A 21,346-nucleotide genomic window follows, 5' to 3' on the forward strand; every position below is an offset into this window, starting at 1 on the left:
CTCGAGATATCTTTAGGGATACAAATCAGATTCGGCCATTAGTTAAGGGAGTCAAAGTAGACTTATTCCTACCCGAAATCAGTGAAGCCCAATAAAACGGCCCACTACCCTCACCATCCTCGACCGGTGTAAAGTCTAAAATTTCTCCGAGCATTCCCCACCTCACTGCCGAAAAACCCGCCCACTCCAAAACCCTCCGCCGCCGCCGTCGCCGCGGCCGCCGGCGAGGCCTCCATGGCCACCACCACCCCTGCCGCCCGCAAAATAGCCGGTACCGAGGTCCCCATCCCGGGCTCGGACAGGGTGCGGTGGATCGAGCTCACCGTCCCCTCCACCCCGTCCCCCTCGCCGGAGGGCGATTCCGATCCCTTCGTCCTATTGCCCCCGCGCGCCGCCTCGGGGTTCCACGTCGTCTCCTCCGGCGACTCGCAGTGCAATCTCGCCTGGTACGCCGGTGTCGCCTCCCCCTCACTGACTCGAGCCCCGTTGGCGTTGGGTTTTCTCAGGAATTAATGCTGTGTTAGAGCTAGTGGTAGGGATGAGATAGCTGGAGTACTATGGAGTTTTGCGCAGCGGAGTTGATTTTGGTCTTATTCATCTGGTACTTTGTGGGAATACACTGCACACTCTGTATTGCATTGCGGTGGTTAACTGGTTACTGTGATGCTCAGAGGAACCCTAGGTCTGTGACAGCTTCAGCTAAGCAGTCAATAATTTGATTTGTGTAAATTCAATCTTGCATTATCCAGCATTGTACCATCACACCGTAGTTGAGGATCAGGTCTAGTGCATTTCATCGAAAATATACATGACACCAACAGGGCAGTGACATACTGGCATGGTGACAAATTATAACTGGTACAACCATGTTATGCAGGAATGTTATTATCTGACAGAAAGTTATGTGCTAATAGCTCAGTACAGTTCCTCACTGATAAAATTTTTAGGGACATTTTGACAAAAAAAAAGGTCCTATATTGTCATGGTTGATGAGACCTAGACACTAAATTTCAAGGGACATCTGTTAAACTCCTTGCAAGTACATGAGTTCAAACATTTCCTACACTTTTGTCTTCTATCGATGAACCATGTTGAACAAAATACCTTTCGTAGATTTTTTTTTGAGCTATCGCCATTACTCTGTGTTGATCTCTCGTCAGATGGCCTTCTATTAGCTAGCTAATAAGCACCATTTAGATGTATTTGCTTTAAAGCTAGGAATATGCTATGCTAAATTGCTAATATGACACATTTACTGCTGGATGTATTTTTCTTTCTAAAGAAAGAAGATGGTTTCTGTTACAGGAGGTTCCATGAGGAACAACAAAATGTTCTAGAGGTTATTGATCTCTGTGCTTCCAAGGAGTTTCCAAGCTCTGGACTGCGGTTGGTATTCTAGGAGGCGCTATGCCCGTTTTCCTTCTTATGTGCACGTAAGGTTGGCTCATTAATGATTCTTATGTGAATAAAGTATCATAGCATGCTAACTAATTTTCTGGAACATCATTTATGTGGTAATGCAGGGTGGCAGACGTGGCACACCTGTATATCTGCTGTATGTGCTTACTGTTTCTGGAGTTGCTCTCTTATGCCACTTGCGAAGCCCATTTTCCTATATCTCTGGTTCAATATTTCCTCAAGACGATATAGTTGAATTTAATCTCCAAACCCAAGTACAGAGTGCTAAGGTTACAGCTGTAACAGCGACGTCAGGATGCCTAGTGATTGGGCGACAAGATGGGTCAATCTGCTGTTACAGTCTGGGCAAGTTAGCTCTGAATTCACCAGGCAAGCCCATAAATGAGTTCTAGATGGCTGTACCTTCAAATTTCTTCCAATGTTTTCTGAATGTTGCACTGTTTTCTGCTGTAGGTTTCTTGAATGAGCTCCGAGATGATGCTGGGATAGGACGCTTATGGTCTCTTGTGTCAAGGTACTTATTTTCTCCTAACAGTTCACCTGAGCATCTGTATAGCATAGCTCCACCAGAAACTACATAGCCTAGGAGCATTCAATGCAATTTTCATATATTGTAGATTCTCTTGACATTTTAATTTAGGAAAAATTAATTACATGCCCCTGCAGAGTTTGCCACCCTAGGATTTGCCCTCCCCATGTTGCTAACATGTGGTCTGAGGACCCACTTGTCAGTGATACATGGAGGGGGAAATCCTAGAGTACTAGCCTATGCAGGGGGCATATAATTGATTCCCAGACTATTGCAAGTCTGGGCTCAGCATATTTTGTTGTGTATGGAATCCCAGTATTGTCTAAAGCTTGTCTAGTTTTTGTACATATGACAATACATGTTGCTTACCATTTATGTAATATACTCCTCCATTGTTTTTTTGCAGAACAAAGGCTGTGGGCCCTGTACAAGATATAGTAACAGCTACTGTAAATGAAAGGGGACTGCTATTTGTTCTCCATCTGGATGGAAGTTTGCACATATGGGATATTTTTAATCACACTAAACTTCTCAGTTACAATGTTCGCTCGAATGATATTGAAGGTAATTTGTGGTGGCTTTATGCGCTTCAGGAAAGGTCTTATACTGAATTGCTATTTGCTTATTTATGTTAATGTTCCTTGTAATAAGTGTTGCGTTGACATTGTCAGCACATGTTATGTCATTGTTTATCATGTTAAGCAACAACTTACAATCAAACTGTTACTAGCACACTCTGCTGAAGGCTCATATGATCTGCAAGCAGCTTGCTTGGTATGTTCATAGAATAGGAACAAGGAATGGATGCGTCCTGCAGTTGCACTAAATTATATCCCAGATTCCTAATAATTGGTTGAGTGTGGTAATCGTTGGTGATAGTAGCATGGTATAACCAGCTAATCGAGTCTATTTCAGTGATTTCCATGAAATTTCTAACAGAACAAAATAAGTATGGCAAGTGAAAAAAACTAGAAGATTCCAAAATAACAGAACAAAATACTCCGTCCATTCCAAAATATAACCAACTTCTAGTGTTCAAAATCTGTCCCAGAATGTGACAACTTCTCTACCTACTCTCTTATCTAGACCAATCACAATCATATCTCATTTAATTTCTCACCTACTTTGGGTGCGCTCTTTTCAGCTTATAGGATTAGATTCTCCTCGTTTTCCGTTAGCACGCTTTTCAAACTGCTAAACGGTATATTTCGTGTGAAAACTTTCTATAAAGAAGTTGTTTAAAAAAATCCAACAAATTTATTCATAAAAAAATTATATATTAATACTTAATTAATCATATGCTAATCTCATTTCTTGTTTTACGTGCAGCTAATCAGTCCACCGCACCTGCTGAAACGAGCGCACCCTTTCTCATCTCAAGTTCTCAACAGATCACAACCATCCGTCATTTAATTTCACCTCTCTCCTTAATCCCCATGAAGAACTCCAGAAGTGCCTGTATTTTGGGACTGAGGGAGTAGCTAACATGTGGGGTCTATTTGTCAGCAATAGTTCCTTTTAAAGGTTTGATGAATCATTTTGAAAATTGTTAGATTGTAACAGCATTTGATGTACGAACACTTTGTTAGTGCATCACTGAATAACAACTGCCTCTGCAACTATCCCTTTCTTTTGGCTACCCCGTAATAAACTGGATATGTTTTACATACTCTAAAAAAAGGATGTATTTAAGTTGTTGCTTGCACTAATTGCTGTATCTTTTCTTGTTCTTGAATAGTGCATTTTCCATTAAAGTATTTTTCTGTCTTTAGGTCAACCATCTAGGATATGGGTTGGTGATGCTGATGATGATCAAGAGTTGATTTTTTTGGCTGTTCTGCATCAAGGCACTGTGGTATGTCAAGAAAAATGTCTCACCACTAAATTTACTTGGTCATCTCGAATGCACAGATTTTTCATGCTATGCCTTTTCACTTGTCAGTTGACTGACTTATAAAGCACGATAACAGAACCTATAAAATTATCTGTTAAAAATGGATACATGCTTTTTGTGGGGTAACATGGGGGTGAACCATTTCACTTGTCAGTTGACTGACTTATAAAGCAGAATGACAGAGCGTATAAAACTATATCTGTTAAAAATGGATACATGCTTTTTGTGGGGTAACATGGGGGTGAAGTTGGTGCATATTATATGCCTACTATGGGTCATCTAGAGTCCAAAATAAGGAAAACATTGCTTCATGAGTGATGCGTTACACCTTGTGTGACAAAACATTGGATCTTAAGAGCAAAGGGAAGTTTGAATTATTAATGTCATTAGTAGAGCAAGTGGAGTTGGACAAATAGGCGATGGCGATTGTGGCTTGAATTTTGCAGTTTGTCATGGCTCATGGGTGATTTTTGGAACGGAAACAAGAATATGGGGTGGATGGAATACGGAGTTGTGGAGTTAACGTGTTGAGATCTGCTAACAGATTATTATTTGTGAACTCGGACATTGTATCAATGATGAAACATGGTTTTTCTGTTGATAAGACAGGGATTTCCTGGTCACTGATTATGTCATCACAATATGCTAGGTGCTAATAATAATTTGTTGTTGTCTTTGCAATAAGGTTTATTTCCTGTTTCCTTATTAAAATTTTCCTTTTGGTAATCCCACCAATCCATCCCAACAGTTTCCATTTGTAGATAGTAGATAGCCTGTTCATCTTAGTCTTCTGTTTCTAGATGCAGCCTCATATAGGAAACTGGGGCATTGACCTTAGGCTTAAACCTTAGATGTCATATTTTTTCCGTTGTTCATGCTCATGTGAACCATTGTGTTAATTATTTTTACCTATTGTTGATTACTCCCTCTGTCCCAAAATAGATGCCACTTTTGGATTCAAAATTTGTCCCCAAAAGCTTGTCACTTTGGAGTACCTTTTGCCACATCAATCACCTCCAATTCAAAATTTTCTGCATCATACCCCCAACTACCTACCAGACATTACTTAATAGAGGGCACTATATTAATTTTTCCTAAACCATAATCTTTGCCAAATAACCTAGAATGACAACTATATTGGGACGGAGGTAGTATTTGTTACATGACATGGTATGATTGAAGCTGTTATTCTTTCAGCATTGTTTCTGTAAGTAGCTGATTAATTTACCTTTTTACACTGTGCAGACTGGAGCTTGTGATTGTTTCTGTATATGGTTTTAGTTTTGGTGCTGGTGAAAGGTTCTTGTTTTCTCCTGAACCTTCATTTTTTTCTATACCTTTGGTGGAGGTAAACAAAGTCATCACCGTATTGCATTATGATCCCTTATATTTATATATATGGCCTTTTTTGGGTTTCTGTTCTCAGAAGAGACAATTTTGAGTGCCTGTTAGCAACTTATCATGGTCCAGTGACTATGCTACCCGCTCGTAGAGGAGCAAACATATTCAACCTGCTGATGGAGAGTATTTTGTTTTTTCTCTGGGAAAGCTTATCGACTTGAAAATAAGCATGGACAAGCTTTGGATACTTAAGGAAGTTGGATCAATGCTATATGAAATAGTGCAGTATGATTGTGATACGTAAGTATGCTGCGCTGCAGTGTTCCCTTATGAATTGTGAAATGCCGCTGACCAAATAGTTTTCTGCTCTGACTTTATGACTTTTTCATCAGTGAACCAGCACACAGTTTGTAAAACTCAAGGCCTGTATTTTTTTTGCATTTATGATTCCCATTAAGTCGTAGAAACTAATAGTTAGGTTTATAATTCTATATTGCCAAAACCTTGATTTCTTTTCTAGGTCAAACCTGCTTTTGTTTCTTAGCCAATTTTAAGTGCCCACCTCTCTCTCTCTCTCTCTCTCTCTCTCAATATGTATAAATCCTAAACCCAGAAGCTAAACTGTATTAGGTCACTTTATGAGTGTTCAAATATTTACCTAAATGTAAATAACTGCAGTGAGATAATGCATTCATATGTGCTACAAGAAGTTTCGGTCAGTGACCAATTGTTTCAAAGCTCCGAGAATACATTGGATGATTTGGTCTGGACAGCTGATTCAATATTCTCATCCAAGAAGGTAACTGTAATTTCCTTGAGGTTCCATTGTTCTAAATTGACATGTCATGTACACCTTGATGTTATTATTCATAGTTCTAAAATGATATGTCAAATATTGTTATGTACATCTATTGATCTCATTTGAGATATATGACTTCTGGTTCAACTTGAATTATAAGGTTATTGCTTCACATTGCTGTTAGGTTTCTTGTCCTCTGAATGGATTAAACTCCTGACGTGTGTTTGATTCTTAAAAATGATTACTCATTTAGACTACAATATTCTTAAACCCTATAATTGTCATTGACATGACTTTTTAGAGTTAGTTTATCATTTTTGTTCAATTGCTGCGGGATATACCCTTTAGCTATATAGATCTCATCTAATTAGTTTAGTTCTTTGTTGGCTGTGTTAAGCTTCTCAATGTTCTTCAGCTATGTAGACTTCTTTTGTATCTGTAGGAGCAGATATTCGGTTTTATTTCATCAATGTTTTTGCGGAGGCTACTTCAACCAGGAGTGAATCACAGTTCTGCTCTACGTGAAACCTTGTTGGAGCACAAGAGATTTCTATCCGATTCTTATTTCCAATCACTTACAACAAATGGACTACGAAAAGAAATATTATCCACCATAGAACAAGAGGTGGTTACCCTTTTCTTTTTACTCATTTCTTTGTTTCTATTAGGCTTCATGATTTCTAGTTCTAGCATGTGGCTTGGCTGAATTTTCATATATCTCATTCTTTTAGGGAAGTTCACAGACTGCAAGTTCGACTGCTTATCATTGGAAAAAGTTTTCTGCACGGTATCTTCACAATTGGTGCTGGAACAATAGGCCATATGGGTTACTTCTTGATACTAACAGAGAAGTTTTTGGTTTAATAAGAAAGGGTTCATTTTCTCTCTTCCATTGTTTGGAGGGCATGGAGCAGTTTATTTATGGTTTGTTACCTTTTTCTAGTATTTGATAATTATATTATTTTCAACTATCATTATGAGCTATTGGGTAATGCCTATGAGCTTTATACATCAGGTTCCTCTGATGACCTGCGCAATCTTGATATCCTTGGGGGTCAACCCATCGGATAATATATCTCAGTCTGAAATCCTCATTGAAGTTCTAAGGTGCATGAATCATATAAGCCATCTGCTGGGGAGATCTGCTGCTGCAATATATCATGAATCCCTCATCAGTTCTGTTATATCACCTGATGAAATTGTTTCTCAGATCTTAAAGAATCTGGGCACTGGTTTCAGTCCTCAGTCTCCCTCAGCCCTCATTACATTATTTGGAACAGATGCTTATGCAGAAAGAAGGCAGACCGCTCACAAGAGTCAGAGGAAGTTTTCTGTTGAAATGTTACTATCTTTTCGTAAATTGCAATCAAAGTCGACATCCTGGTCAGCAGTATTTGATGTGATTGAGAACTTCATGAAGTATTTGAACACAAACGTGACCATCCAAGAGTATGAGCTGAAGAGAGTTTGCAATGTGAATACTGCGTTATTGGTTCAAGCTACTTCACAGGTAGCAAGAACGATGTTCGAGTCCACTTTTGATCTATATCTGTTCCTCAGTTATCTGGTCTCCATTGGTGGGCAGGTATGCCATATTTTTGTATTTTGATATTTCTGTCTGATGTGCATGTGTTTACTTAACTCGGCCATTGTGCTACCTCTGATACGTACTACTATATAGTTCAATATTATATTTCTTTTAGGGAAGTTCACAGACTGCAAGTTCGACTGCCATGCTATTACTCAAACTTGCTCCGGTTGGTCAGAACTCGCAAGAACATCTGCAAATACTGATTAAGATGTTAAAGTGTTCTTGACTTGCATCAATTGGAAGATAGTAGACAGATAACCATAAGATCCTTGTCAGACCTTTGTGTTATTTGTGGTGTTAAACTGTAATTCAATGCTTCTTCATAGATACACACTATTCTTGACTGGTAAACATCTTTCTTTTATCTGTTTCATTAATAAGAACAGTGTCCAAATCAGGTCTCCTTGTCGCAAAATGATATTGCCAGAATAAAACTGAAGTTGTTCCCAGTGATTCAAGATATACTGGGACAGTGGATTGTCCTCCACTTTGTAGGAATCTCACCTACTACACCACCAACTATAGAGGATTTCAGCTATCAGCTTTCTTCTCTCCAGCTAGGTCAGAACTTCTTACAGTACATTCTGTTGCTCTCTTACTTTTGTTCTTTGATATGTATTCTCTTGAATGGGGACCCTTCCTCTACAGTATGTTTCCTGCTGTATTATGACAAGGTAACGAGTCCGATAAAAACAGATATGCTATGTTGGTATGCTGTATTCAATAATGGCTTAAATGGAAAGTGGGTGCACATGATACTTGTCTCATTAGAGACTAAAATCACTAGATCAATTCATCTTCAATTGCTTAATTGCTAATGTATAATGTTACCCATTTCATGGGAATGGCTTGATTTGACCCCTAAGAAACAATCTCTATCTCTAAGTTAGTTTGTTTCTAATATATGGAATGTATCTACATGGAGGAACTCAACTAAACAATGAAACTAATTATTATTTTTATCTCTTATTGTCAAGTAATAGCATGACAGGAGGCCCATGGGAACAGTGCACTGCAGCCACAGGGTGCTGTTCACACGAAAATTTTCTGCACTTGCCATGGGTCTGGGTGCACCACAAATGATTCTAAAATCTAAATACAATGCACACCTAGCCTCTTATGATATATGGGATCTTATATTCACACTTGGCTTAATATTTATAATGCCACTTTCTTGTGCTCTTCTTGATAAAGAAAGAACACGTCCTCATTACTTCATTCTCACAGGAAAAGCTGATGACCTGTCTTTGCACAGAAAGTTTGGCTGCTCTTATTTTACATTGGCTTGTTTACTTGATTTTCAAAAATCTGCTGATGGGGATGTTCTCTCACCCTGGTTTCCTAATCCAACTGAGTTGGTCAACTTGGTAAGGAGGTTTAGTGGCTCAATTATGAGTGAAAATAGTGCTGGAAATGTTGACTGTTTCTTGAGTTCCACAATTAATCTGGCAGCAGTTCTTGTTCGCCATGGTCAATATGAAGCTGCTCAGGTATCTTTCTTGTTGGTGCCCCTTAAATTCATTAAACGTTTCTTGTTTGATGTGGTTCTACCATTCTATTTACAATAAATATGACAACTATTATCCTTATTTCTGTCTGAAAGGGTCTTCTGGGCATTCTCGACACACACATGAACTATGTGAAAGCATCTCAAGCTGACAAGGATACAGATCTTGCACGCTCATCATGCCTTCATCTCAATGGATTTTGCCTTCTGGTGCTTGCATGTGATGAAGCAAACATTGTCCTGAAAGAATCCAAGGTTCATGAAGCTATCCGATGCTTCTTCAGGTACCACGTTCCACACTATGCGGAGTTGTGCACTGTGATTTACTGCTTACCAGAGGATATTGAGTCTCATGAAGTGGTCTTAGTGTTATAGATTATATAACATTGATATGTTACAGCAATCTGAATTACTTGTGATGTTTCTAGCTGTATTATTGTATAATGTGCAATGCAGCACTTAGTGAGCCATTTCTCAGTTTTCTGTTAACTAATTACTGAAAATATTTGTTATTCGATAATGCTCACTGCCTTACTGGTTCTCATAGAAAAGCCCAAGTGACCAGGCATTGAACTGTTCTCCAGTTTACTTTTGCTGCTTGAATTCAGAAAAAAAAAGATTGATTTATCTTGCATCAAAGTCAGAAAATGCATATCTGCGTCCTTAATCGCAAAGTATAAAAAAATGGCTGCTTCACACTTCTACTTTATGTATTATCCAAGGTTGAACAGTGGACATGTGATTATTTGCAGTTATGAAAGTTTCTGAAAATCCTATTTCCCTAATTAATATTCAGTGCGCAAAGGAAAGGCCAGTCTCATTTGGCTGCATAAGTTATCAGCATACAAATGCAATATGTAAGCAGTAAATTCGGCATCACAGAACTAGTGTTACCAGTAAATCCAATACATGGTTTGCAACATATGTACTGATGTGAGAAAGAAATGAATGCGAAATTAGGCTGCATATCTGGTCCTTTAGCAAACAATCAACTACTTGTGCTATCAGCTTATCAGCACAGCAGTATCTTTCCACATAAAATTTCAATGATTTCACCGTTCTCCAAGCATTTCAATGGGATGAGTTCACATTTTCTGCATTATAAATTAATCTGAACTTAGGCAACAGCAAAGTTTTGAGCATCACATCAAAGCATATCCGATGGTCAGGAACTCAGGACCACCTTGGATTAAAAAAACAACATAGAGTCTTTTCTTTTGGTTGTGCGGGGTGTGGTGGAAGTACAAAGTTCAAATAGAAAATTATGGGGAAAAGGCTAAAAGCCTTGACAATCCACCAAAACAAAATGCTTGGATTTGTGTGCTTGCCTAAATTTATTCTCTTATATCAATCTCTTTTTCTATATTGGTGATTGGCTGGCTCATTATTGGTGTTAATATGCTAATTACTGTGTAAAACAGAGCTGCATCTGGGCAAGAAGCTCCAAAGGCTCTGCAGAAGTTCTCTGTGGAAACAGGGTTTCAAATCTCCGGTGACATCATTTTCCTAGTTCTGCTTGTATTATAATTCACCTCTACCATTTCCTAATTCTTTTTTATTTTTCCAGGGGAATGCAGATCTTTTACAGCATGGAGGCTTCGTTACTATGAGTGGGCAATGCAAATTTTTGAGCAGCACTCCATGAGTGAAGGGGCATGCGAGTTTGCTCTTGGTGCTCTTGAACAAATAGATAGCATCGTCGATTTAGATAATGGAAGTGAAGCTGAGGATATCCCTGAAACTACAACTATGATTAAAGGGCGACTATGGGCTAATGTATTCAAGTACAAATTGGATTTGAAAAATTTTCAAGAGGCGTATTGTGCAATAATCTCAAATCCAGATAATGATATCAAGTATGTCTGTTTAAGACGTTTCATCATAGTTCTTTGTGAGCTTGGCGAGACAAAGGTTTGCTCTGTTTATTTACTGTCTTCACTAAATGCGTTGAATAATTTACTAATTTACCAGTTGTTTTACCTGATGTCCATAGACACTCTTAGGCCCAACCTCCACTCCCTCGTTTCCCGCGCACACGCTTCCCAAACTACTAATGGTGTGTTTTTTGCAAAAGTTTTCTATAAGAAAGTTGCGTAAAAAATCATAGTAATCCATTTTTCAAGTTTTTTCTAACTAATACTTAATTAATCATGTGCTAATAAACAACCTTGTTTTCCATGCACGGGGGGAGCGGTTCCCAACCTCTCCTCCCGAATACAGCCTTAGTGGTCATGACACCTGTTTACCTCTTCAATACATCGGTGGGTCGTTGCTTGGTATTTGTCATGTTCAACCACAATTGATTCCGTTTGCCTTATGTTTTTACTCTCTTCACAAAAATAGCATACTATGTGTGATGTTGGTCGGCAGGCTTTGCACTAATCATTGTCAGTTAAAAATCATATAAGTATGTTATTTTGTGTATTTTGAGTTACTCAGTTCACTTCTTTTACTGTGTGCGAACCATGTTCACTGGATGATTAGAGTTTAAAGGAGCTTGTTATCTGTTGAATTAGGTTATTTGCAATGGCGAGATACCATTCACTGGCTTGGTGGAAAAAGTGGAGCAAGAGCTCTTCTGGAAGGTTCTTTCTCTTTCCATCTTTTGAATTAAAAAAACTTTTATTTGTGCAACCTGTCATGCAATATATTTTATTTAACAGGCTGAGCGCTCGGATCTTTTGTCTAGACCAAATCTTTACAAGGTCCTTTATTCATTTGAGGCTTATAGGAACAATTGGAGGAAGGCTGCTGCACATATGTATAGGTATTTTGTTAGATTGAGTAGAGAGGGTAATGCTGGTGGAACCTGGCAACTTTCTCATGCATTGCAAGAGAGGTTGCATGCTTTGTCTGCTGCTATCAATGCATTGCAGCTTGTTGATCCCTTATTCGCTTGGCTTGATTCTGTTTGTGAAGCGGATGATCAAATCTCACCAAGTAAAAAGCCCTGTAATCTTTTGATGAAGAACTGTGTGTTCTGTTACTCAAGCACTGTTTAGCTGGACCTTTGTACATCTCATTTCGTTATTGACTACCTGATTGCTGTTTACAGCTGCTTTTGGCACAGATTCAGAGCTGTCTAGGTTGAAGTTTTGTGTTGACATTGAAATTCTCGAAAAGGAATATACACTAACAGAAGCACTCTATATGCTCAGCACTGTAAATTCTAGATTCAACTTTTCAGGTATATGTCCCCAAAGTATCGTGCAAATAATTTAATATTACTCGAGACTTGAATATATATCCAAGCTTTGGCAATCAATATCTCGTGGGACTGCAGATAACCAATCTATTGAAGCACTGGCGGATATTCTTAAAAATGAGAATATGTACGACATGGTGTTCACCATTGTGCTGAAATTTCGGAAGGAGTCAGGAATGAAAAGGTGACCAGTTTCCCTGTATTGAAAGATTCTTGCTTCTTCGTGTCGGCGCTTCTTTGCATTATCTAACTTTTAATGTTTCATTTTTTTCATGGTAGGGAGTTGGAACGTGTATTTGCAACAATTGCGCAGCAATGCTGCCCTAATAGAGTGGGCAACTCAGGGTGTGTTAAACTGTGTTTTTTTGGTCCATTCTGGTTCTCTGGAATTGATTTTAGTCTAATTGACATCTACTATTCTATTGTAGCAACTATTATATATTAATAATAATGGAGCCCTGCCAAAAAAAATAACAATGCTGTATTTTATGACCTTACAGGAAGAATTTACTGCTGCCATCTTCCGACGATGATGCCCGTGATGGCAATGGTAACAGTATTGCCATGGCTCATCAATCCCAGGGGAGTTGCCATTGGGAGACTCTTGAAATATATTTGGTCTGTGCTCTTTTCTTTTTCCTATATTTAATGTTTCTCTGAAATGAGCTTCTTTGTTACTTAACTTTGTTAGAGAATCTTGAAGTATTGCATGATACTCTGACAGTTCTGAAGGAGTTTCTCTGTCAATTTCACAAACTACAATTTTTATCTCTGTTCTGCAGGAGAAATACAAAGATTTGCATCCGAGGTTGCCTGTCATTGTTGCGGAAACACTTCTTTACACAGACCCTGAGATTGAGCTACCACTTTGGCTAGTCCAGATGTTTAAGGTGATCTCCTGATGTATATATTCCAATAGTTACACCAACTATTATCTGATTGACCACTGACCTTCCATTTGTACCTTTAGACTACCAAGGCTGGTAACAGGATGATTTCATGGGGTATGTCTGGCACAGAGGCAGACCCTGCTACATTATTTAGATTGTACATAAATTATGGCTGGCACACAGAAGCGGCCAATTTGCTGGTCGAGTACTTGGAATCATTCGCATCATCGGTAATGGATCAACAAACTCAAATATCCAATTGCAAGATGTTTGTAAGCACATGTTGACAGTTACACCCTTTGAAACCATCCTGCAGAGACCGGTGGACGTTCTCCACCGCAAAAAGATGTCAGCGGCCTGGTTCCCATACACTGCCATCGAGAGGCTGTGGTGTCAGCTAGAAGAGATGCAAAATGCTGGCCACAGCGTGGATCAGTGCGACAGGCTCAAGAAGTTGCTACATGGATCTCTGATTAGTCACCTGCAGCAAGTTAGTACTACATCTAATGGCTTCCCCTTTCAATTCTGGATTTGTTTTCTAGATGTCACATGTTGACCACAATCTGTTTGTTTGTGGGCTTCTTCTAGGTTGTGGTTGATTCAGATGATGTGCTTTCATCGCTTGGAGGAGGGAAAGGAATGGGGAGCCAAAGCAATTGAGTTTTTTTTTTTTCTTTTGTTCTTGAGTGAGCGAGCAACTGAGATCTTGTGAGCCGTGGATTAGTGTCAGGTTACTGTTGTACTGTCATGTGTATGTAATAGGTGTATGGCTAATGCCTGTGAGCCATGTTCACCACCTGTTTCTGTAGACAAGGGCAATTTTCCATTTGTAAATCCTTTTAACACTTATGTGAAGAAAAATGCCTCGCTCCTTCGAAGAGTACCAGGCTACCAGCAGACAAATAAAGTTTCCTCGTGACCTTTTGGGTTGTTTGATATCGCCGTTCTTGGAGCTCGGCTTCTGGAGTTATGAGGGATTATTTTGTACGGTAAGTTATTTAATAGGATGTTTACTGAAAATTTCCGTCACAGCGTTCCTCTCCCTCGCCCAATCCAGACAGCCAAAGGCGTTACTCACGATCTATACAAAATACTACCTCCGTCCCAAAATAATTGTATTTCTAGGATTCAAAATTCATCTCAAAATAATTGTAATTTTAGAGTACTAATTGCCCCATCAATCATCTCTCATTCAAATCTCTCTATTTTACCCTCAACCATCTTCCCACTATCACATAAACACCATTTAATGAGGGGCACCATAGTCTTTCTTTTCAAACCTTAATATATGCTAAACAACATAGAATTGCAATTATTTTGGGACGGAGGTAGTAGGTCGGAGTCATCTACTCCTATCACCCTGCGAATGACTCCATTACACTCAAAAGAATGGTCCTTTTTGCAAATCTCCGCCCATTTGGGACTTAATATACGCAAAAAGATTGTGGCACCATCGTTTAGGGCATATATGTAAATGGAAAATAATTTGTGAATAAAATATTTTATATATGTGTTCTTAGCGATCTCAAAGTGAAGACTGAAAATAAACTTTAATGAAAAACCTAAGGATTCTATCCTCGCATCCGTCCCTTGCCCAATCTAAACCGCCTATTTACGATCGGATGGTCATAAAAGATCCAAAGGGATCAGCGTTTTTTACTCCGGCCCCCTGCAGTCGTGCTCCGAATAGAGCAAGGGAGTCGGAGTTTTCTTCTCCGACACCCTGGGAGTCAGGAGGGGCCTTTTAGCAAAACCTCCGGCCTTTTGGGCCTTATCGCCTAATCGGGTATGGGCCGCTCAAACGGGTACGGGCAAAAGGCGTGGGCCCGAGACACGCGGAGCCCTCCCTCCGCAATGCAACGGCATCTTCTTCTTCTCTCTCCCGTCTCCCCGAGACATCCAATCGCCACCGCACACACCTCTCCCTCTCCTCCCCCGCGCGCCCCGCGGCCTCCGCCACCCGCGCCCTCGCCGTCGCCGCCCCGTCCCGTGCCTCCTGCTCCCTCCGCCGCCGCGCGCGCGGCGCGTCGCAGGTGTGATCTCCCCGCCCCTCCGATCCCTCCTCCTCCTCCGTCTACTCCAGATCGATCGGTCTCTTCTTCGTCCTGCGGGAGGCGGCGGCTTTCTCGCGGTCGATTTCTGATCCGCACGCGGGTTCTGATTTAGCGGGGTGGTGTGCATTTCTTTCGATCGGCGGTGCCGTGCATTTTGTTTGGGATTTGGGAATTGTGTGGCGATTATTGCGTGTGATTTCGTATGAATTACTGTGTTATTCCTACTGTTTCGCCCAAGACAAAAATAACAGGGTTAATTGGATCCATGCCATTATAAATTTTATGATTTTGAAATATGCCACTACTATTTACCTATTTAAAGTCATACCATTACAATTTAGTAGATATTTGAGAAATACCACTGCATACCTCTTAGATGCATAGAAATTTATTTTTGGACCAAATTGCCCGTGCTTTCTTCCTCCATCCCTTTCTCTCTCAACTCCTTTTCCTCCCATTCTCTGCCTGGATTTGATCATCTGAGTTCCCATTACAAGCATGGTGGAGAGACCTAGCGGGCAACGTCGAAGAAGTCAAGTGCAGCTGCTAGCACGGTGCCATCATGCCGCCGCCCGCCGCCGTGTCACGTGAGCCACCCAACACCGCCCATATCAATTTTGAGAAAACACGAAGAAAAAGAGAACAAAAATGCACGGATGAAAGAACATGTCTCTACGTTTGCCTACTAGTACTATGTACAATCAGTAAACGAGCTTCGAGAACACATCAGCGGCCGGCACCGGCGTTGACGCCACCGCCGTATCTCAAATATGTCCAAGGCCGACAGCCGCTGCTGGATTCATGCTGACCGGGTCAGCTCCGATCCAGAGAGAGATGGGAGGAAAGGGAGTAGAGAGAGAAGGGGATGGAGGAAGAAGATAGGGTTAATTTGGTCAAAAACAAATTTCAGTGCATCATAGGGGGTAAGTAATGGCACATCTCAAATATGTATTAAATTGTAATGACATGACTCCAAATACACAAATAGTAGTGGTATATTTCAAAACCGTAAAAATTATAATGACATGAATCCAATTAACCCAAAATAATAATAATGTTGAGAATCATGTGCTCCTCGACACGCGTTGTCCCGTGTTCTTGAAATCACAGACAACATGGGTCGGGTCTACCTAACATCATAGTATTCCTATTTGTAGGCCACGTGTTTTTTTTTTTACCAAATCACTGTGCTTGTTTCACTGTATGTTCTGTAAAAAATCGATGATTGGTAAATACTCCCTCCATCCCAAAATGTTTGACGCCGTTGACTTTTTTAAAAATGTTTGACCGTTCATCTTATTCAAAAAAATTAAGTAATTATTAATTCTTTTTCTATCATTTGATTTATTGTTAAATATACTTTCATGTATACATATAGTTTTACACATTTCATAAAAGTTTTTGAATAAGACGAACGGTCAAACATGTTTAAAAAAGTCAACGGCGTCAAAAATTTAGGGAAGGAGGGAGTAATAGTTGGTATCAAAGCTGACCGGAAATTTGTGGTGTGGCCACAAAATCTGTAATTCCGTCCACCGTGGCATTTTCATTGGCCCTTTTGCTTTCTGACTGAAATGGTTCAAACTCCTTTGAGGCACTGATGCAACATCTGAACTGAACACAGTGTATAGTTTTTAAGTGATTTTAGTGCTTTACCCAAGATTTTAACACCTTTCCCAATTTGGCAACCATCTTTGCAGGCTGGTAAAATGGATAAGCTCAATGGTTCTGCGCGTCTCATGATTGTTTCAGATCTTGACCATACAATGGTGTGTTTCTTTCAACTCATACCTTGGATTTGTCCAGCGCTAATCATGACATTTTGTATATCTCATTAATGCTCAATCTTTTTGAACTTTTGCAGGTTGATCATCATGACGAGGAGAACCTGTCTTTGCTTAGATTTGGTGCCCTGTGGGAGTCTGTTTACTGCCAGGATTCTTTACTTGTATTTTCGACTGGAAGATCACCTACCCTGTATAAGGAATTGAGGAAAGAGAAACCTATGCTAACTCCAGACATCACTATCATGTCTGTGGGCACTGAGATAACATATGGTGAGGAAATGGTTCCTGATGATGGCTGGGTGGAATATCTGAATAATAAGTGGGACAGGAATATTGTTGTTGAGGAGACAGCAAATGTTTCCGAGCTGAAACTTCAGGTATGTTCAATAACTTGCATGGTTGCTTTCTTTTAATTTATAACCATTTTGATAATTTGATGACTAACTAATAAGCAACAACACTTTATTGCTGTACATTTACATGGATATAGGTAGAGTCGGAACAGCGTCCACATAAGGTCAGCTTCTATGTTGACAAAAAGAGTGCTCAGGAAGTGATAAAGTCTCTCTCTGAGAAGTTGGAGAAACGTGGGGTGAGGAAGCATTTGTCTTGATGTGGCTCAGCTTTGAATAATTTTTTCTCTAAGAAACATTCATATTTTGTTTTCAGTGTTGGACCGTTTCTTAAGAAACATCCATCCATGTTTTGATTTCATGTATGATTAACTGGTATTGTTTTGTTCTCAGCTAGATGTTAAAATAATCTATAGCGGTGGCCAGGACCTTGATGTATTACCTCAAGGTGCTGGAAAGGGTCAGGCACTTGCATATTTGCTCAAGAAGTTAAGCTCATGTGGAAAACCACCCAATAATACTCTTGCTTGCGGTGACTCTGGCAACGATGCAGAATTATTCAGCATCCCTGGTGTACATGGTGTCATGGTCAGTATGCAATAAATTTTGCATGAAGTAGCGAACAAAGTTCATAACAGATTGAATGTGTGCTTACTGCAATTACAAAGTTTTTTCAAATGTTTAGGTCAGCAATGCCCAAGAGGAACTACTTCAGTGGTATTCAGAAAATGCAAAGGATAATCCTAAGATAATTCATGCAACTGAGAGGTGTGCTGCTGGAATCATACAAGCCATTGGACACTTCAAACTAGGACCTAATGTTTCTCCCCGAGACGTGGATTTCCCTTATGTCAAGGAGAACCCGGTAAAGCCTACGGATGCTGTTGTAAAGTTTTATGTTCTCTACGAGAAGTGGCGTAGGGCTGAGGTTCCAAAGTCTGATTCGGTTACACAGTATTTCAAAAATATAACTGTAAGTATGCAGCTTCTCACTCTGATTTTGTTCTGTAAAAAATAACTTGGTTTACTTTTGTCAAAAATTTCCTGTCTTACCTGTTTATATGGCATAATGCTTTAGCTTATAAGGCTAAGGAGCAATATACCTCCTTTGGCATGCACATCTATTTCAAAGTTTCTGAGAGCATTCTAATCTTGAGAAAATGTTGTAGTTTCATCTCAAAATGATCATGGTAATGACTTGTTATTATAGTGACTTTACAAACTAATATATTTTATTTATTGTGTGTTAGCATGCAAATGGAGTTATTATTCATCCTGCTGGGCTTGAGTGTTCTCTTCATGCATCAATTGATGCATTGGGGTCATGTTACGGTGACAAACAAGGGAAGAAATACAGAGCATGGGTGGACAGACTGGTTGTCTCACAATGTGGTTCAGAGGGTTGGCTGGTGAGATTTAACTTGTGGGAGTTGGAAGGTGAGTCCTTAGAATTCTGCCAAATAACTGAATTAGCCTGTTATGCTGTTGTATGCACCTTTTTCAAAATAAATTAGTGTTCATTTTCCCAGTTTTAACTTGTTCTATTACTGTCCCCTTAATAGTTTTCTATTAGATCATGGCCCTCCTGGTCTACAGAGTTCTAATTTCAACAGAAAAATGTGCTGCATGATACTGGATATGGTCCCACTGTACTCATTTCAATATAAACTATTGAACTCTCCTATCTTTTCGCTTATCCACTTGGTCCAGACATCCCAGTCGTCTACTATTTCCTGCCACTAATCCTGATGAATTGAAGAGGAATGGAGCGAATAGCCAAGTGATAACCAAGAACCACATTGATGATGTTAGAAGTATATAGGCAGTCGAATTCGTAGCAATATCACCATACAACTGATAAGCAGTAACATCAGCTTTAGTCCTTTCACAAAATGGCTTCTGGAGTACATTCTGTAAGTGTTAGCAAACTTTACATGGCGAACAACAAAATCTCTGCCAGTTGCTCTATATTTTGCACCACCATGGAGAATTGTATGGCCAAAATAATGTGACTTGGTCCCAAGATAGAAAGTGAAGAACACTGAACAGAGCTGAAGCTGCATGATTATGAAATCCCCAAGGGCGCTTCTGAAACCTCTTTCTAGTCCAATCTCCATAATCATTGGCAAGGCCATCAAAAGACCTAGCTGCACAATAGACTGAGATCCCATAGCCACTTAAAGTGCATGATTCCCTCTCATCCATGCTTGCTTCATAATTGCAAACTCAAGTCCACTTAATGCTAAGTCAAGTCTTCCATACAAGAAAACATACACTATCATGACAACCATCCATACAACATTAAGACAAGAACATGAGAAAATATGCATGACGGCTAGCTGTACATTAACAAACAAGGTTCAGATGTTCATTCAATGAAGCGACACATGAGTTACATTAACTTGCCTTGTTCTCTGCACTAGTGTTTAATAGAGAACACAGGGCAGTTGAACAGTGGACATGTGATTATTTGCAGTTATGGAAGTTTCTGAAAATCCTATTTCTCTAATTAATATTCAGTGCGTAAAGGAAAGGCCAGTTTCATTTGGCTGCATAATTATCAGCATACAAATGCAATATGTAAGCAGTAAATTCGGCATCACAGAACTAGTGTTACCAGTAAATCCAATACATGGTTTGCAACATATGTACTGATGTGAGAAAGAAACGAATGCGGAATTAGGCTGCATATCTGGTCCTTTAGTAAACAATCAACTACTTGTGCTATCAGCTTATCAGCACAGCAGTATCTTTCCACATAAAATTTCAATGATTTCACCTGATATGTGGTATTGGGGTTCACCGTTCTCCAAGCATTTCAATGGGATGAGTTCACATTTTCTGCATTATAAATTAATCCGAACTTAGGCAACAGCAAAGTTTTGAGCATCACATCAAAGCATATCCGATGGTCAGGAACTCAGGACAACCTTGGATTAAAAAAAAACATAGTCTTTTCTTTTAGTTGTGCGGGCCGCAATACCTTAACTTTTTTTTTCTTTTGACATGTTCCCATTATGTTATATAATTAGTTTTTGGCATATATGATCCTCAACTAATTGTATAAATAATGCTGTAATGCCAGGTGATGTGTGGTCGTGTTGTCTGACAAGTCTTGCACTGAATGCGAAGGTAAGCATCATCTATGTTCAGTCCGAAACCTATCTATGCCTCCTATACATATGCATACATATCATTAATTCATTTGACATTTGTACCATGTAACGTGTTTACATAAACTGAAAAGGTGGGCTAACTTTGCTTTCTGTTTTTGGTTTCATGATCTCAGCCTGAAACCCCCGAGGGCTTCGTGGTAACACACATCCACAAAACATGGCTCAAAGGGTACTCATCAGCGGATGAGCAATCGTCCAAGCTTTAGAACCTTTTCTGCACCTCCGTGTGCACATGGAAGGAATTTACTCGAGGATAAATAATGAATCTTCTCTTGAGATTACTTCCTTTTCTTGTCTATATTGTCAATTTTGTTCAAAATACTATGCTGGAGGATGCCCAGAGCCCCAAATTAAGTTTGACACATCCTTGTTTGATGTGTAAGATAAATCATAAATGTTACTGTATATCTCATGACTATCATGAGCGCATAAAGCAAAACTACTTCACTTGAATATATGTTACTAGTGTTCTTCCATTCATGATCTACAGTTCTGACCAGTTGCTAATGTGGAGTTAACATGCATTTATCGAGTCTAGACTCTAGAGGCTATACAAGATGGGATAGGTATGCACAAATCTTAAGCGAAATCGTGCTATAACGGTCCATTTGGTTGGAGGGAGGTCCATTTGGTTGGAGGGAGTTTTCAGGAGGGATTGGGAGTTTAGAGGGATGAGGCTATTAAGTGTTTTGTTTGGTTGGGAGACATGAGAATTTTGATGAGATAGGATGGGGAATTGAGGAACTCCCTCATTTTCAATACCTGGGTAGGAGTAGGTAATTGGGAGGGAATTCCTCCTTT

General features: G+C 39.6%; 2 protein-coding genes across 2 annotated transcripts; both read left to right on the forward strand.

Annotated features, from left to right (window-relative positions):
* Positions 1-128: 128 nt before the first annotated feature.
* LOC127762057 (nuclear pore complex protein NUP160-like) lies at positions 129-14,345 on the forward strand. The gene is given in 29 exon segments (XM_052286408.1): positions 129-446; positions 1,306-1,438; positions 1,524-1,788; positions 1,873-1,933; positions 2,355-2,512; positions 3,721-3,803; positions 5,088-5,104; positions 5,106-5,190; positions 5,392-5,483; positions 5,862-5,982; positions 6,425-6,607; positions 6,714-6,906; positions 6,998-7,029; positions 7,031-7,567; positions 7,972-8,134; positions 8,801-9,063; positions 9,177-9,364; positions 10,502-10,572; positions 10,648-10,991; positions 11,597-11,665; positions 11,744-12,053; positions 12,136-12,267; positions 12,364-12,469; positions 12,565-12,630; positions 12,786-12,903; positions 13,068-13,175; positions 13,256-13,405; positions 13,492-13,665; positions 13,764-14,345. Coding segments are annotated over 29 exon segments (4,506 nt in total). The 5' UTR covers positions 129-234; the 3' UTR covers positions 13,836-14,345.
* A 731-nt stretch (positions 14,346-15,076) lies between these two features.
* LOC127763520 (sucrose-phosphatase 2) lies at positions 15,077-21,021 on the forward strand. The gene is made up of 9 exons (XM_052288251.1): positions 15,077-15,208; positions 16,930-16,998; positions 17,094-17,393; positions 17,507-17,608; positions 17,763-17,957; positions 18,055-18,342; positions 18,620-18,806; positions 20,455-20,501; positions 20,659-21,021. The coding sequence occupies exons 2-9, from the start codon at positions 16,939-16,941 to the stop codon at positions 20,749-20,751; spliced, it is 1,272 nt and encodes a 423-aa protein (XP_052144211.1). The 5' UTR covers positions 15,077-15,208; positions 16,930-16,938; the 3' UTR covers positions 20,752-21,021.
* The last annotated feature ends 325 nt before the right edge of the window (positions 21,022-21,346 follow it).

The sequence above is a fragment of the Oryza glaberrima genome, chromosome 2 (assembly GCF_000147395.1).
Source record: "Oryza glaberrima chromosome 2, OglaRS2, whole genome shotgun sequence".
Taxonomy (NCBI): Eukaryota; Viridiplantae; Streptophyta; class Magnoliopsida; order Poales; family Poaceae; genus Oryza; species Oryza glaberrima.

Bases quoted from the DNA above. Each gene is read 5' to 3' on its own strand.
- LOC127763520 (XM_052288251.1), top strand. From the start codon at position 16,939: ATGGATAAGCTCAATGGTTCTGCGCGTCTCATGATTGTTTCAGATCTT. The intron at 17,394-17,506 runs GTATGTTCAATA...ACATGGATATAG, and splicing joins TTTCCGAGCTGAAACTTCAG to GTAGAGTCGGAACAGCGTCC. The intron at 17,958-18,054 runs GTCAGTATGCAA...TCAAATGTTTAG, and splicing joins CTGGTGTACATGGTGTCATG to GTCAGCAATGCCCAAGAGGA.